A 16449-nucleotide genomic window follows, 5' to 3' on the forward strand; every position below is an offset into this window, starting at 1 on the left:
AAATAGGTATCACACACACACACAACACAGTGCACTGTCAAAAGAATGTGCAAACTACTATAACCAGGAAAATGTTTAAGCATCACAGTAAGGTATTTTATACAGCATTACAAGAGCTAGAATTACTAACACTACCTATGTGGAATGCTGGATAGGGTGTGGAAGATGGATTTTCATACACTGCTAGTAGGACAAAATCAGTACATCTGTGATAAACAGCAATTGGCAATTCTTGGTAAAATTTAGCACACATTTATCATGTAACTCAAAAATCCCACTCTGGGTATTATCTAAGAGCAATGGAAAACTATCCACATAATGATTATTTAAACCATCACAGGTTAGGGAAAAACTTGTAGTACAGCTATTAAATGAAACATGGTAAGAATGAAGGACAGATGCGAACAGCATGGATGGATTTTAATAACATTTTGCTGAGGGAAAGGAGTGAGACAGACTAGTAACTGCTGTAAGAACCCTTTATGTAAATGAGAAAAAGGGCAAAGCTAATCTAGAGGAAGGAGGTCAGTGATGCCACGTCATGGGCCTGAGATGGGGTGGGGAGACTGAGAGCAAGAGGCATGGCAGACCTTTACAGGGTGATGAAATGTTCTCTATACGGACAGCAAGGACGGCACAGTGACAGAGCACCTGCCCAACACCTAAGAGGCTCCTTCGTTCAAGCCCAGCAATGTTAAAAAACAGGTATCTGATCATAGTTGATTTCAAGTGTGCTTTTCCCTCAAAACTCAAAGTGCTTATTTCAGAACATTTTAATGTTTATAAATTACACAAACAACCCCTCCCCTCCAGGCTTTCTAGTAACTGGAATGCCAAGCTTTTCCATGACTTCTGGTTACCTCCTTACTTGGCAACCTCATAAACATGAACCAATCTGAAAGGAAAGCTTCAAATGATTAATACTGATACTCCTCCAAATTTTGACAATTTGTGTTATGAACTCTAAAATGTCAAAGTGGAATATCTTCATAATTTTCTATAACAAAGCACTAGGAATCCAAATGCAGTGATTTTTTTTTTTTTTCACAAATACCAAATGTAGCTGGGCGTGGTGGCGCACGCCTTTAATCCCAGCACTCGGGAGGCAGAGGCAGGTGGATTTCTGAGTTCAAGGTCAGCCTGGTCTACAAAGTGAGTTCCAGGACAGCCAGGGCTATACAGAGAAACCCTGTCCCTGCCCCCCCCCCAAAAAAGATTCAATCCCCTATACTAAAAACAAGTAAAACCATAAAAAATACTCCTGAATGTCTTATTAAAGGGCAAAAGTTTTATTAAGTTTTGATGATCCCAATTTATCAGTGTTTATTTTTATGGCCTAAAATACGTTCAGTGAATGGTATCTAAGAAATGTCTATGAAAATAATCAGTGTTGACAAATGGCCCTTTGTTATATGTTATGATGAAAGTACAGAAAATTCCCCACCATGTGCTTGTAACCTCTTCTAATTCTTAGAACTTCTAATTTTACAATCAGTTTACTAGTAGAATTTTCAAAGCTAGTGAACTTTGAGAAGTGTTTACAAAGTTTTCAACTTTGTCAGGTCCAAATCTCTTTTACAACTTTTTTAAAAACTCGTATCCTTGCTCGTCTGCTAACTAAGGAAGAATTCTAGAATCCAGCCACAGTTTTTTCAAAGGCAAGCATCAAGTCAGCGATGAACTGGTGGGTAAAGGCGCCTGTGACGAGAGGACAGCCCAGTCTTCATCAGGGAACCTTCATGGTAGGAAGAGAGCATCAGTTCATGTAAACCGACCTGACCGTCCCTGCAGGGCGTGCGCGTGCACACACACACACACACACACACACACACACATGTGCACCCACATACTGCAGCACACATACCAAACAAATAACACGTAATTTTTAAAAAGCCAGGTACAATGTGTTACACCTCCAATTCCAACACATAAGGAGTTGAGATAGGAGGACTGCTATGAGTTTAAGGTTATTTTGGGATACATATTAATTCTAGGTTAGAATGGTGAGACACTGTTTCAAAAAGCAAACAAATCATTTATCAAAAGAACATATATCCAATTCCTTATCATATACACAAAACAGTGTTAGATTAAAACTTAAGTTTTAAAATAAACTAAAATTTAAAAAATTATAATAGGTAGTTTACCTTTTAATTAATTATTCTAATAATTATGCTAGTACCGTATATATTGTTATGTACTTCTACAGTGTGAAAAGTCCCAATGATTATTGCAGTTAGTGCAGGTCTTACCTCCTTCACATGTGCATCATCAAAAAACACCCACTTGGAGCTCTTGGTGTGAAAAGCAAAGGCACAGTAGTGTCGGCTGGTGTAACAGATCATACCAACAAGCTGCAGCTCACTGTCTGTGGCATTCTCATCAGTAACCCTATAAAAAAGCTATTTAAAAATACTAATGTAATTTATTATTGTTTTTTGAGAATGAGAAACTATGAATCAGGCATCTAAATTATATGAAAATATTTCACCTACAGATTGGCCTTGATCCAGCATTATTACTGAAGGTGCCATTGATATGGAACTGTCAACAGACAACTTTTAGTCCTCAGAACCTCTAAGTTGCACACACTGAATTCACCATGCATTAGCGCAGTAAGTTTCTCTAGCAACATACAATTGACACTTTATTTATACTCCAAATGTAAGATGAATTATATATTCTTGATTAGATAACATACTAACAATCAACTTTCAAAAGCACTCGTATCAGAGAAATCAATACACTGATTAAGTTTAAACCTTAAACCCTTTCTAGGTTATTATTTATCACATTTATGTGAGAACCATCAAGTGGTAACCATTATCACCAATCATCACTCCAGGGTCAAAGGGCACGAGATGGGTTAGTTTGTGATTCAAAGTCATTTCTAGTCTATGGAAAAAGGTATTCCACTTAGTCTGATTTAGGCAAAATTATTTTCATCTAAGCACATCTGGATATCAATATTTTCCTTAAGAGATTTAGGTTCAGATGAACAAACTAAGACCATCATGATATTAACATTGAATGAAAGCAATTGTGATACCCCAGGAAGGTAGAGATGCGTGGCTAGACTTCGAACAACATCTTCAGTCAAGTCTGAGTGCTCGGAGTCCCACACTAATCCAATTGTAACAATCTCTGGGCAATTCATTAAAACACGGCGTATTTTTATTTTTTGGCCACAGTTACTCTACAGAAGAACAAACAAAAAAGGCAAGTTTTTAAACTATTGGTTACTATATATACCTTATATTATACAATGAAAAAGTATATCTGAAATTTGTTTTTTCAGTTTATTAGAAATTGATTTCTGATCAGCTATTTGTCTTTATTGATTAAGCAAGATCTTAATTTTAATTCATTTTGTACTTTTAGATGTGTTAAAACAAATATTCATCCTGAAAACAACAACAAAAAGCAGAAAATAAAAACCAAAACCCCAAAAGAAAAAAAAAAAAGAAAGAAAAAAACCAAAACCCCTTAAGATTGTTAATAGCTAGTTGTGGTATTTGGGAGGCTGAGCCAGCTTGGTATTAGACTCTGTCCAAAAAAAAAATCACTGAAGTCATTTATAGTATTATGGGACAACAACAACAACAACAAAAATCATTTGTCACATTTACTCAAAGAAGAAAAACAACATGACTCCTCTGCAGTCATGGGACACATTTCAGACCTCTGAAAGGCTTCAATCAACACATGATACTTTACATTTTTTAATCAAGTGAGGTAGGCAGAGCTCTGTGAGTTTGAGCCAGCCTGGTCTACTGAGTGAGTTCCAGGCCATCCAGGAATAAGACTGTCTCATAACAAAGGGGGTGGGGTGGCCTGGAGAGGTAGCTCAGCAGTTAAGAGCACTTGCTGCTCTTAGAGGACCCAGGTTAAATTCCTCACACCCACATAGTGGTTTACAACTATCTATAACTCCAACCCCCAAGGACTGAATGCCCTCTTTTAACCTTGTGGGCACCATGTACACTCGGGCTATACTTAAAAATACATAAATAAAAAACAATTTTTTTTTTTTAAAGAAAAAAGCACGTTTGCAAAGCTAAGGAGTTTCTGTTTGTTCTTTATGGTGGTTCTTCTATGTTGCCCAAGTTTGTCACAGTTCTGTGGCCTCAAATGATCCTGCCTTAATCTCCCAAGCAGCAAGGGCTACAGATGTGAGTGTAGGTGAAAGAGTTTTCACGATAACAGCACTAAGATAAATAAATAGCTTATGTGATGTAAAGTCATCTCCAATATCATTTAATAAAGATAAATTTTATACATGTCCAATTAATGTTTACATGATAATTTCTGAGTGCCTATTTTCAAGTTTATAAACGTAGAAGAACACTGATGCTCTCCAACTCTACTTACAGGACACTTCCGATAGTCATCTGCTGTGTTTGCAGCTTGAAGCAGTTCCGCAAACATCTCTGGTTTAATGCGCTCATGCCTTTCCATCATTCTTTCAACTTCATTGCTAAAAAAAAAAAGTAGGAATCTTAATCTAGCCTCGCCTATGAACTTACAACAGGTGTATCAATTTCACTTGAGAAAAACTGAATATGAATATATACTGAGAGGTATGCATTACTTTCAACTTAATCATACAGTGACAAATTACTAAATTTGGAAGAATTAAGACAAATATAAAATCATATTAGAGTATTTTTTTTTTTAAAGTATAGACTAGAGTTTATCCAGGGCATGGGGAGGGGAGTTAAGAGGGTANNNGAGAGAGAGAGAGAGTAGAGGAGTAGAGGCCGGCCATGAGCATGTGGAGAGAGAGGGGAGAAGGAACAGGAGGTGCGGGGTGGGGAGGTGAGAGGACAGAAAGGGAACAGGAAGGCAAGAGCTGGAGTATCCTTTATAATTATTTATTTACCTTTTGAGATATCATCTAGCCCAGGATGGCCTCAACTTATTGAAGTTCTCCCCCCCAGGCCCCAAATGCTTAAGCCTACAGGTCAGTGTCACCTTGTCCAGCTATACTTTGGTTTTGTTTCCCTGGATGAGGGTAAAGGTTCTATGTGGAAGTACTTCCAATATTTCTTTTTTATTCTACTAATTAGTAAGAAGTTTGAATTTAAATTCTACCCTAACAAGCACAAATTGTAGAAGTTTCTTTCTTTGGCCTAAAGTTGCCAGAGGTCAAGTTATGCATTTCAGTTAGGAGATGGCAGACTCTACCAGCAAAGCTACGTAAGTACTAGACTTGTGCCTTTTGCTTGCATTGTGAATACTAATAGCATTGTTAGAGCTGGGATAGACATTGCTGGGAACTACCCCTCACACTGTAAAATATCAAGGCATGTGATACCTTAAAACAACTATTTAAGCATTTTCAACGGAAACTGTTACAGGTCACACACCATCACTACTTTCCATTCCAGATGCTTTAATTCTACTATATGCGTCATAGGTGCATGGTTGGCATGAGCCACTAATATTCAGTAACCAAGAGTACTCCTCTAACACTGCACAAGTACACTAGAAAGTGCTCAGTCTGATACACACTGAAAGAACAAAACTGCCAGTATCAGAGTAATGATACATTTTGTAATCAGACTTGGGTTTCGATCTTTATCCATCCACCTAGGAGGTAGATTAAGCTCATTAAATTGATAAAGGACTCGAAGGAACTTTGATGACAAATGCTGCATAAGGTCAGGCTAGAGTCTGCATCTTATCTAGCTCTTCCTGAGAGGGAGAGGGAAGGAGCTGGCAGAAAGGCAGGCGGTAAGCAAGGCAAACTCTTACAGTTAACTATTGAGGTCTAAAATACAATAACCTAAGGTTATATTCATGTTGTCCTTTCTTTTCCCTTTATCTCAGTTTTTATCACTGTAAAGGAGACAATGGTAGAAACAAGGCCAACACAAAGGGAGCATCTAAGTAACCATGAAGACATCTTGTGCAGTTCATTACCAATGAGTTTCTCATTTTAAGGTCATTGTCCCAGTTCAAAGGTCTGCTATAAATATAAAAGATATAAATCCTGCACATTTTATTATATAATATGCATTTAGTATGAAATGCTCCAAAATCTGAAATTTGAGAGCTAATATTATGTTTTGAATGGTAAATTCTAAACCTTTATGTGATGGGCTCCACTTTAGATGCAGGCTCACTATAAATGTTATATAAAATTTCTGTCAGGTTATATATGTTACATAAACAAATGAATTCCATATATAGCCTTAGCTTCCTCAAGACACATACTATATTACTTATATGTATTCCAAACCGAAATCTGAAACTTTAGTCGAGCACTACAGGTAACCTATATTAAGCTAAATTCTAAGCCTTCAGCCGAGCTACCTCCTGGGCTCTCTTATTAAAGCACATTTGATAATGTCAGAAAGGAAAATCTATACTATGTTCTAATTTTTCAGAATAAATGCTTAATGTGCTTAAGTGTGCTCCTAGCCTCTGTGCCAACAACTCTTTGAGAGGCTTACCACAGGGCTGTTGTAGAAATGTACCTCACGAGTTCGGTAAAGGGCAGAGGGTCTGAGGAAGCCCCACAGCTCCGGCACACACACTGCAGGGAAGAACACATGCTGAGTCTATTATTCCCCGAGACAGCAGTCCAGTTTCTACCCAGATAACTAAGACACCTCACCTGCTCATACAGGGTCATGGCAAACTTCTGATGAGTCACACAAGACTTAGAGGTGCACATGTCTGCATCCCTGTTTGGCACCAGGTGAAAATGAATTCTTGCCAATATATTTTCCTAATTAAAAAATTAAAGAAACACAAGTGAAGTAAGTTCCTGATCTTGCAGAGAACACCTTAATATATAATTACCTTGAACTGAATATTTCCCAAAGTGTAAATGCAGGAATGCCGTAAACTGCTAGCTTTTCAATTTTCCTCTTTAATCACTGCAAATGTTCAAGTATTCACCTTTTGCAATGCTAACTTTTTTTTTTTTATTTTTTATTTTTTTTTTTTGGTTTTTGAGACAGGGTTTCTCTGTATAGCCCTGGCTGTCCTGGAACTCACTTTGTAGACCAGGCTGGCCTCGAACTCAGAAAACCGCCTACCTCTGCCTCCCAAGCACTGGGATTAAAGGCGTGTGCCACCACGCCCGGCATAATGCTAGCTTTTTAAAAAACAAAAACAAAACAAAACAAGGAAAGAACTTTAAAGCCTTATTTTAAATACTAATTAATATGTAGAATTCAGTATCAGAAACTGAATTTCTTACATTCCCAGCATTCTTATATTAAGTAAAATCAGGTTAACGTTTTTTAAAAAGTGTGCACTTGTGTATGCAGATGCATATAACAGAGAGGCCAGAAGACAACCTCAAGTGTCAAACTTAGGAACACCGGCAACATCATTTGAGACAATGTCTCTCTCTGGCCTGGAGCTTTCCAACTAAGCTAATGAATATATATGCTATATATATTTGATGTTATATCTCCATACATATATATCACACACCCACCTCGGAGGCTCATGGATCACTGATAGGGTGTCAAGACAAGCAGTGGATAACTACACAAAAACCCTGTCCTTTGGACACAGCAGAGCAGCTGCACATGTGGAGTCAGAGATTTTGACAGTGTACTCTAAACCTGTGCAAACTGAAGCCAGATCAAATCTCAGCACAGAGAGGGGAGATGTGCATAAAATTCCACCCTTAGCCACACAGTTTTTGGCAACAGTCAGCTGCTGGGAGAGGAAGAGACAGAGTCCTGGTAGGTCAGCCACTCTCCAGTGGAGCGACACATCCACAAGTATTTGGGCAGCACAGACTGGTGTTCAAAGATTAAAAACCAAATAGGACACAAAGTTGTGGAGTCACTATATACATTATATAAAATGTATTGTAAAACAACTATATGTATATTTTTGTAAACTAACATATAGTAAAAATCAGAGCATAAATCATCAGATATACAACATAAAATACAGAATGATTCAAGTTCAATCTTGAAGGATGAATAAGATATAAAGACACTGACCAGTCCTGACATTTTTCAGTTTTATATTTTTTATTTTTCAAACTTGCATCATACGAGGAATTAGAACTACTCTTCTAAGTGTTTAAGGGCTGTCAGAAATACTTACAAAGCACTCGGCAGCATCGTCCATGAGGCCAAGTTGAAATCTCTGCTCATCTTTGAAGCTTTCTGCAAGAGCATGCCTTATGTTATCTGAGGGAAGTGCTTTTTCTCGACTGTGTTGAAATTGTGCAAATATTGTCTAGAAATCAAAAGTATATCAGTAGGTCGAAAGCAGGCAACTTTACAGACACTTTAATAATTTCACTACAATATAAAAAAAGCATACCCATACCTAGAAATGAATAAAGAACAGTCTGGTCCTGAAATTCCATATAAAGTTAATTATTTAAGAACTGGGGAGATGGCTCAGAAGGCAAGGCACTGGCTTGAAGACTGGAGTCTGAACCCCCAGAAACAATGGAAAACCCAGGTGGGCACAGAGCCTGACTGCAATCCCACCATCAGAAGGCAGAGACAGGGAGGCTCTGGAACAAGCTGGCTGGCCTGACTCCTCACTGAGCTCCTCGTTCAGCTAGAGTCCTACTCAAAACACAACATGGAGAATGACTGAGGCAAACACCCTACTGCCAAAGGTACCCTTCCCACCTCTAACTCCCAGAGCTCAAACACTGTCACTCCTCTGTGACAGACCTACTTTGAAGCCACCAGAACTCCCCTTACCTCTGAGGCCTAGCTCTTACCACTCTCTTGCTCACAATGCTTCTGGTACCCAGACTTTTTTGAGTCAATTGTCAACCATTTGGTGAGGGTTTTCCTCGCTCCTTACTACTTCCTGGTTTTCCCTGGCTAATATTTCCTTTCATATCATTTTTACCACCTAACATATGCTACATGCAGCTTACACATTGTCTCCTATGCTACAAAAGGATATAAGCTCCATGAGAATGGGGCTTTGTTGCTGGTTTTGTTTATGTTAACAGGATCTCACTATGTAGCTCAGGACAGCCCTGAACTTGAAATTTACCTGCTTCCACATCCCAATGGTAGGAAGAACAGAGATCGTTACAAATTATGCTCACTGCATTAACCAAATAATGAGAACAGGACCTAGAGCTCAGTAGTCGCTAAGAACAGTCAATAGAATAAATAAGAACTACAAAACAATGAAGAATATTCTCAACAATTTCATATTACTTAAAAAATTAAATTTTAATTGTCTAACATAAAAGGAGATACTTGCCAGGTTTTAAGCATTCATCTTCAAAACTATGTTATTTGACAATGAACTTCAATCACAACCAAATTAAACCACCATCAAAATTAAAATTTTGGAGAATCAATAGTAATTACTAAATAGTTACCTTCAATGCACAAAATATACAGGCATCTCCCTGACATATATGTCCGGTCAGAACTCTCAAGCTTCTTCGGAATATATCTAACTGCCATAAAACCTAAAAAACATTTGAATGAAAAACAGAATTGAGATTGTTCTATGAAAAAAAAAAAGTATATTTGGACATTTTAAAAGCAGTAAAATAGTAAGTAACTTCTTTAATCTCCTGTATATAACTGGACTTGCATGATCACTAGAAACGGGAAGCACAACTCTACATAGAGGAAATTCCTATTCATTCACATGAAAAGTCATGATGGGAGTAGAGCACAAAAAAAAACCCCTAAACATCCCCAAATCTTTCAGTTAAGTATCTGCACACAGACAGGAAATATAGGATATACTAGACAGAATTTGGCAGAGACACGAAAGAGGACGAGATTATAACACTTGGAAACACCAGAAACCTAGGAAGGAAATATAATTAGACTTTAAAGCTAGGATGCACTAAATAGTAATCAGTGTGTCTTAGAAAGAAGAATGTCTGACCAGTATGTGTGTGATCACACACACTAAATGAAAGACTCCTGTGATGATAGGAGTCACAGTGTGGCAATAGCCAAGCAATGACCTGAATATATTCGCAGCAATTACTCCTTAAATATTTGCTACTAAGAGACAAAGTCAAACTATAAAAAAGTATTAACAGTTGAAAAAAAAAAATCAGTCCAGTACCTAAAACCTATTTTATAAAACCCAAATTCTACACAATAGAATAATATTATTACATGTCTCAATTTTGGGGAAGATTAATATACAAAATGCACAGCACATACCGCAGGACTTGAAAAATAGCTGATATACAAGCAAGTTTATCAGGATTCCCTGTATCTTCTTAGTAATTTCTTAAAATACTATAACTTGGAAGAACCTACTTAAAACATCTAAATTCTCTCAACCAAAAATAATAAAAACAAAATGAGTGTTTTGTAAAGTACTTGGTAATACTAACTTCTTATATATTATCTCAGCATATCATAAAAATACAAGATTGAAATCCGTTTCAAAGGACTCAACAAAGATGATGAGGATTAATGATAGCAAAATGTCTAACACAGCTCTGAAGGCAGATGGCTTGGGTTCCACCTCTAGCTCTTCTGTTGAGCAGTCCTTGAACTGACAGCCAAATGATTACTATAGCATCTATAGCCAGAGTTGTAAAGATTAAACGAAATGGTATGTATAATAATCAGACAGGACCTAATATATAGTAACTACTCAGCAAATGTTAGCTATTAAATAGAACTCTACTTCTAGCTCAAAGAATTTATCAACACCTAACATGTCAAACATAATACTTTCTTGGCACCTGAAATTTTAAGATATTCAGTAAATAAGAAACCCTCAAGAATCTGTTCATAAAGTCAGTAATGTCTTTCAATTTTAGGATTTATTTTAAAAAGGAGACTGAACAGAAGTGCATCCATGGACGGGCTAGAGGGTTTCCTCAACAAGGGTAACCTCAGTGCCAGGCTGGAAGGTGTTATGCAAGCTGATGGCGGAGAGAAGACACACATCCTCAGCGGGCTTACTGGACCCTGAGAATTACAATACTGACCTGCCTGCCACACTTTACTGTATTCATGCAGCCATGGCATGACAGCTAAGGGAGTAACCAACTGCTTCCTGATTGGGTACAAGGTCTGCTCCATTTCGTGCCTAGGTTTGTAAACTTGTCAAAAGGCCATGACTTAGGATGTATTAGGATCGAGGGGTAGAGCATATTAAACAGTCATGTTGTCAAGCTAATATCTAAGTTTATACCTTTGGATTTGTGTTGCTCTCAACTCTGGTCAGAGAAGTTTCTTTTTGTTATGGGTTAAAGTTAATGCAGAGACTATCTGACATATGTACCAAGTGTAAACAATAGCCAGTACTAAGCTACCAGATGAATAAGAGAACTCTGAAATGCAAACTTTTGGTTGTAATGGTTTATGCAAATGTTATCTCATAGTCTCTATTGTTAGCTGCAAAGAACCTGTACAAGATTAAGTAAAAATTCTAGCATGAATAGGAAAGGGACTATAGAAGCCGTAACCCCAGCAAAGGAGCTACTGATGACTAACAGCTGCTGAGTCACTTTGTGTGTGTGGGGTATGGCCTCTCTGTGGCATGGGGTCCATGTGCATATGTTAGTACTATTTGGACTACCACCACCACCACCAAGCCATGAAACAGGAATGGAGACAAGCTGGGGGAGTCCCAGAGAAACTGGAGGGAGGTAGTGGGGGATGGGTATAAGAAGAATATATTGTATACATATATGAAAATTTCAAAATAATATTTTTTCTGTACATTATTCAATACAGTAGCATAAAAACATCAAACAAATCCTTATCACAAAATTATGCTAATTATAATCCACCCTTATGCTATTTCATAAAATTATATTCTATAACCTGTTACAAAGTCTCAGCTAATTGCTGAACTAGTTTTTAGCAATACTCCTTTTAAATTTCTTGCATGTAGTTATTTAATATAAATCCTAAAAGATATTATGCAGGTTTTTTGCATTTCTACATAGAGCTTAAGTGCCTCCAAAATCAGTGCATATAATCATGTTTCCCAGGGGAATATAAACTTTGATCCTCTTCCTCACCTTAAAACACTATAAAAATGAAATGATAAGAAATAAGAGAAACAGTGTACAAATTCAATCACTGCCTTTCACTGGATTCATACCTTTCCATAGCTGCATCTGAAATTGGTATGACCTTACAAAATGGATTCCTCAATTTATTTCTGAGCTATCTTTAAAAATAATCATGAAACTGATTAACAACAAGAGGTTTTCTGACAGGAAGTCTACTTGAATAGTAGTTTTCCCCCGATGAGAACCAGCTTTATAAATTAGCCTGTAGCAACATCTGCACACTGGAGGATGCTGGAACATGCAGGGTAGAGCACTGCAGAGTCTTCACCAGGGATCGAACAGGCTCCCTCCAAGCATGCCAGTGAGCACAGGCAGGACGACAGCGTGGGTCTGGCAATGAAACACTCAAATGAACTGAAGAGCTCATGCTCAGAGCTCCTGGAGGACCAGGAGACCTGCTCTCAATAGTCAGGGTGGAAAACTTAGGTTCACAAGAGCACTGGTGGTAGAAAAGAAGTGCCTAAAAAAACTAACCCTAAGAGTAAATAAAACTATCCCTGCCCAAGAAACCAGAACACCAAAATAACCAGACTGTTTCCAACTAAATTAATCTTGGTCCAGAACTAAGTTTATCTTTAGGAATTCTGAAAATATCTATAACCTCACAAGGTAAAACTTCTGACAGCCAGTAAATATTAGTAGCCATTAAAGCAAAAAAAAGGGGGAGAGGGGTGGCAGGGGAGAAAAAAATGGAACACTAAAATTCTGTATAATGGGTAAAATTAGTAGATAAGCACAGGAAAACAATCCATAGACTAAAGGTTAAGATTGAACACATAAAGACACATATCAAATATTTACTAATGAGAATCAGAATGTCTATTTTTGTTGTTGCCCTGGCTGTCCTGGAACTCTGTGAGTAGACCAGGCTGGCCTTGAACTCAGGGATCCACCTGCCTCTGCCTCCCAAGTACTGGGATTCAAGGCGTGTACTACCACACCCAGTATGAAAAATTTAATATCACAAATAGCAGATTAGACATTGAGAAAGTAAAGAACTAACTTCAAGACACAGAAACAGAATCCAGAGAATGACACAGGAAAAAAGACTAAGAATGAAAGTGAAGACCACATGCTACTTGGAACAACCATGAATGTAACTGGAGTTCTCCAAAGGAGGGACAGACAGGAAAAATGTCAAATTGACAGCTTCAAAAGACTTAACAAACTCAACCATGAACAACACTAAGAAAAAAAACCTTAAGAGTGGCCAAAGGAAAGGATGTATGGCAAACAGAAAAGTGAAGACCACACACATTTTCATTAGCAACAATGAGAGTACAGAAGGAAGACCATCAGGAGGCCTGGGAGGTCCCGTCTCCCCATTTGTGATGCACCTCTACACCTTTAATTCTTTGATCTTTCAAACATATGAGTGAAATGGATTTTTTTTTCCAAACACACAAAAACTAGAATAATATATTACTAATAGGCCAGCACTATTAAAAAGTTAGTAAAGGTCCTTCAAACAGAAGAAAATAATGTTACATTGAAATTGAAGGTGGTTCTATTTAACATTGCAGGAAGAACCATAAACAAATGTTATATAGAAAAATATTCTTTATGGCATATCCATTTAAAACTGGAAAGTCCATCTAAAAAAAAGTTACCAAAAGAATATTTCTACTTTCTTGACTGTGAACATTTCCATACTTGCAATTTGATGTTATAACATGTTTTGTCTCCCCAACCCCCCCAACACACACACACACACACATTGTAAGAACTAAAGGAAAGGGAAAATGTAAAAGTAGAAAAACAAGAAAAGACCTAAATTGACAGTTGGATCCAATCAAAGCATTTAACTTCAACTACCTGGTGCTTGGATTTCCTGATATCCACTGCCATTCCCTAAGGACTCTCTTTTCTCTTAATACCAGTAGACTCTCTGAGCTAGGTGGAACACTTGTTTAAGGTCCAAAGTGGACTAGAGTCAGTAGTTTTCCTAATGCTCCCTTTCCTGGGGGAGCTAAAGACCTTTCAGGAGGAAATCTGTTCCAGGTAGAGAACAACTGAGAACATGCGTTCAGATGCTGGGGCATGTGGCATGTCACAGATATGTAGAGTCATTAAACCAATGATACAGCTCTATCTAACATTAGTGTTCAGAAGAAGGAACTTTCGGGATAGCATTTGAAATGTAAATAAAGAAAATAATAATAAATAAAAAAAATAATTTAAAGGGTGAAAAAAAAAAACACATTAAAAGCTGAAACAAGTAATGAATGGTCTCACCTGTACAGCACTGTTAAGAAAGCAGCTGTTCTGTCCTGGTTCATTTAACAAGCCCACAGTAGGGGCTAGGGACAGCAAACTTCCAGCTTGATAAGCTTTGCCAAGATTACCACTAGGTTTCCGTAAAAATTTTACCCAGGCCATTTTCAAGTCACTCCTTTTGCATTAAACTTAAGTAATATGCTTAGCTTATGTGGTATTCTGGACAAGAAAATGGGTGATGTCGAGCTGTCCACTTAATCCCACTGCAGCCCACAATAAAGCTGCATGCTTCCAAGCCCATATTGTTCCTGATGTGCTACAGTACTGAGGACTCTCATGTGTAAAACAAAGTAAACGTTGAAGTTCTGAGAGCTAAAAAGCAACCTATTCTAAACAAGGCCTTCCAGGTTTAATAATTCTTAAAATTTGTAAGTTGGACACACTAATAAAAATAACTTTAACTGCTAAAACTATATGATGAATAGATCATTTTCGTTAATGTGTGAGTCATTAGTCCTGTCGGGCTGAAAAGAGAGAAGATTCAAGGTATGGAGTTGGCATCTGCAGAGTTCCTCTGGCCACTTATTTCCTTTGTTTCTTTAGTGAAGCAGCTCTTCTCCGATCCAGGTGAAATTAGCAAAGAGGACTCCATATTTCATCAGCATGACCTCAAAGAAAATCTACAAAAAAAAAAAAAAAAAAAAAAAAAAAAAAAAAAAAAAAAAAAAAAAAAGGAAAAAAATTAAGTAAAAGCCGATCAAGAGTTTCAAACTTATTATTTCACACAATCATTGAATAAATCACAATTCATCATCAAAAGGATTAGAACAGCATTCTGAAATATGAAAATAAAAACATTTAGATTTTTTGAAGTTGTTAGGATATTAATCACTACCTATGCCAACACAGCAATCAATGTTCAGAGAAAGATATAAAAAAAATTGTCTGAAAAAATACATTAAATCTGAGGTAGTATTCTGTTATATTAAATAAATTTATGGTCTATAAACAGACTGTCTTTTTTCAAGACAGATTTTATATGAATTGAACTAGTTCCTAAAGGAACTAGACTAAATAAAAAATCCCTAGTGAGGTATTCCACTCCTTTTGCAAATGTGTGCTCCTGTTTTAATGGACTTTAAATGTTCAACTGCTGAACTAAAAACAAGGACTCACTCACTATCAACATTATCAACTAAATTTCCTTCTTGCACTCTTTCATTTAACAAATACTTACAAATACCAAACACTGAACTTGCACAATGAAGAATGTTCAGACAATGCTTCATACTTAGACAACATAATAAATAACTAGAAGTTACCTGTTATGTCAATGAGGGAGGGGGGAGGAAGCAGGATGGCAAGACAGCTGAGAAGGACTCACTAAGAAGCTTATATCCACATCAAGATTTAAAAGAGGTAAAGCAACCAGAGGGAAAGAATCCCAATTAGTGTGGACAGCAACTTCAGATACTAAATCCGGACCATATCTGGTATGATGGAGGAACACAAAGAAGCCCAGTGTGGCAGGAGAAAAGCTAAGGAAGAAAGCATGTGCAAAGGGATGCCAGGCAAGAGAGAGCGCATAGGGTCTTAACAAATGCCTTGGTCCACTTAGGTGAAAGTCACTGCATTCTATCTTCACAGAACATAAAAGATGAGACATTAGGTCAGCCTACCACCACTGATCAAATAGCCTTTGGAAACAAAGCACTAAAGAAGAAAGAAGAAAGCCAAGAGGAAAGCCATCAGTCTCTAAAGAAGCAGCCAACAGACCTTGTTTCCAGGCCAGCTTATCAGCTGCCTGGTCTAGATAAATTCTTCCCATCCCAGAGTCAAGGACTGCTCACCTCATACATGAGATAACTGTAACTGACCTGCTTAATGACATAAAATATTTTTAAAATTATAAAGTATGTTAGCTGTTTCTTCTATTTAACTCTATAATTTGCAACCTTCTCTTAAAGAGATATAAATAATCCTGAAATGCATCATATACACTGTTTATATAAATTCATCCATGTTTGTACAACATTAAGGGAGCTCTTTATTAGTAGCTCTTTATGTGGTGACTGAAAGAATGGTTCCCATAGGCTCGCGTGTTTGAATACTTGGTCACCAGTTGGTACAAGTTGGGAAGAAGGAGGAGGTGTGGATTTGTTGAAAGAGATGTATCACAGGGGATGGGCTTTGAGGTTTCAAAA

The 16449-nt window shown here is 37.3% G+C and overlaps 1 protein-coding gene across 3 annotated transcripts in view; it reads right to left on the reverse strand.

Annotated features, from left to right (window-relative positions):
* Usp53 (ubiquitin specific peptidase 53) overlaps positions 1–16449 on the reverse strand; it is a 51590-nt gene that overhangs the window by 21172 nt on the left and 13969 nt on the right. Inside the window, exons 2-9 of one of the 3 annotated variants that reach the window (XM_021196362.2) lie at positions 14264–14925; positions 9341–9433; positions 8083–8217; positions 6623–6736; positions 6459–6541; positions 4372–4477; positions 3050–3196; positions 2253–2402 (exon numbers count right to left, since the gene is read on the reverse strand). In XM_021196362.2, coding sequence (XP_021052021.1) covers positions 2253–2402; positions 3050–3196; positions 4372–4477; positions 6459–6541; positions 6623–6736; positions 8083–8217; positions 9341–9433; positions 14264–14407 — 972 coding nt within the window. In that variant the 5' untranslated portion in view covers positions 14408–14925. Of the gene's footprint in view, positions 1–2252; positions 2403–3049; positions 3197–4371; positions 4478–6458; positions 6737–8082; positions 8218–9340; positions 9434–14263; positions 14926–16449 lie in introns of those variants that run through there. The other 2 variants (XM_029537781.1, XM_029537779.1) reach the window with 2 other exon arrangements.

The sequence above is a fragment of the Mus pahari genome, chromosome 4 (genome assembly GCF_900095145.1).
Source record: "Mus pahari chromosome 4, PAHARI_EIJ_v1.1, whole genome shotgun sequence".
In the NCBI taxonomy this organism is placed as follows: domain Eukaryota; kingdom Metazoa; phylum Chordata; class Mammalia; order Rodentia; family Muridae; genus Mus; species Mus pahari.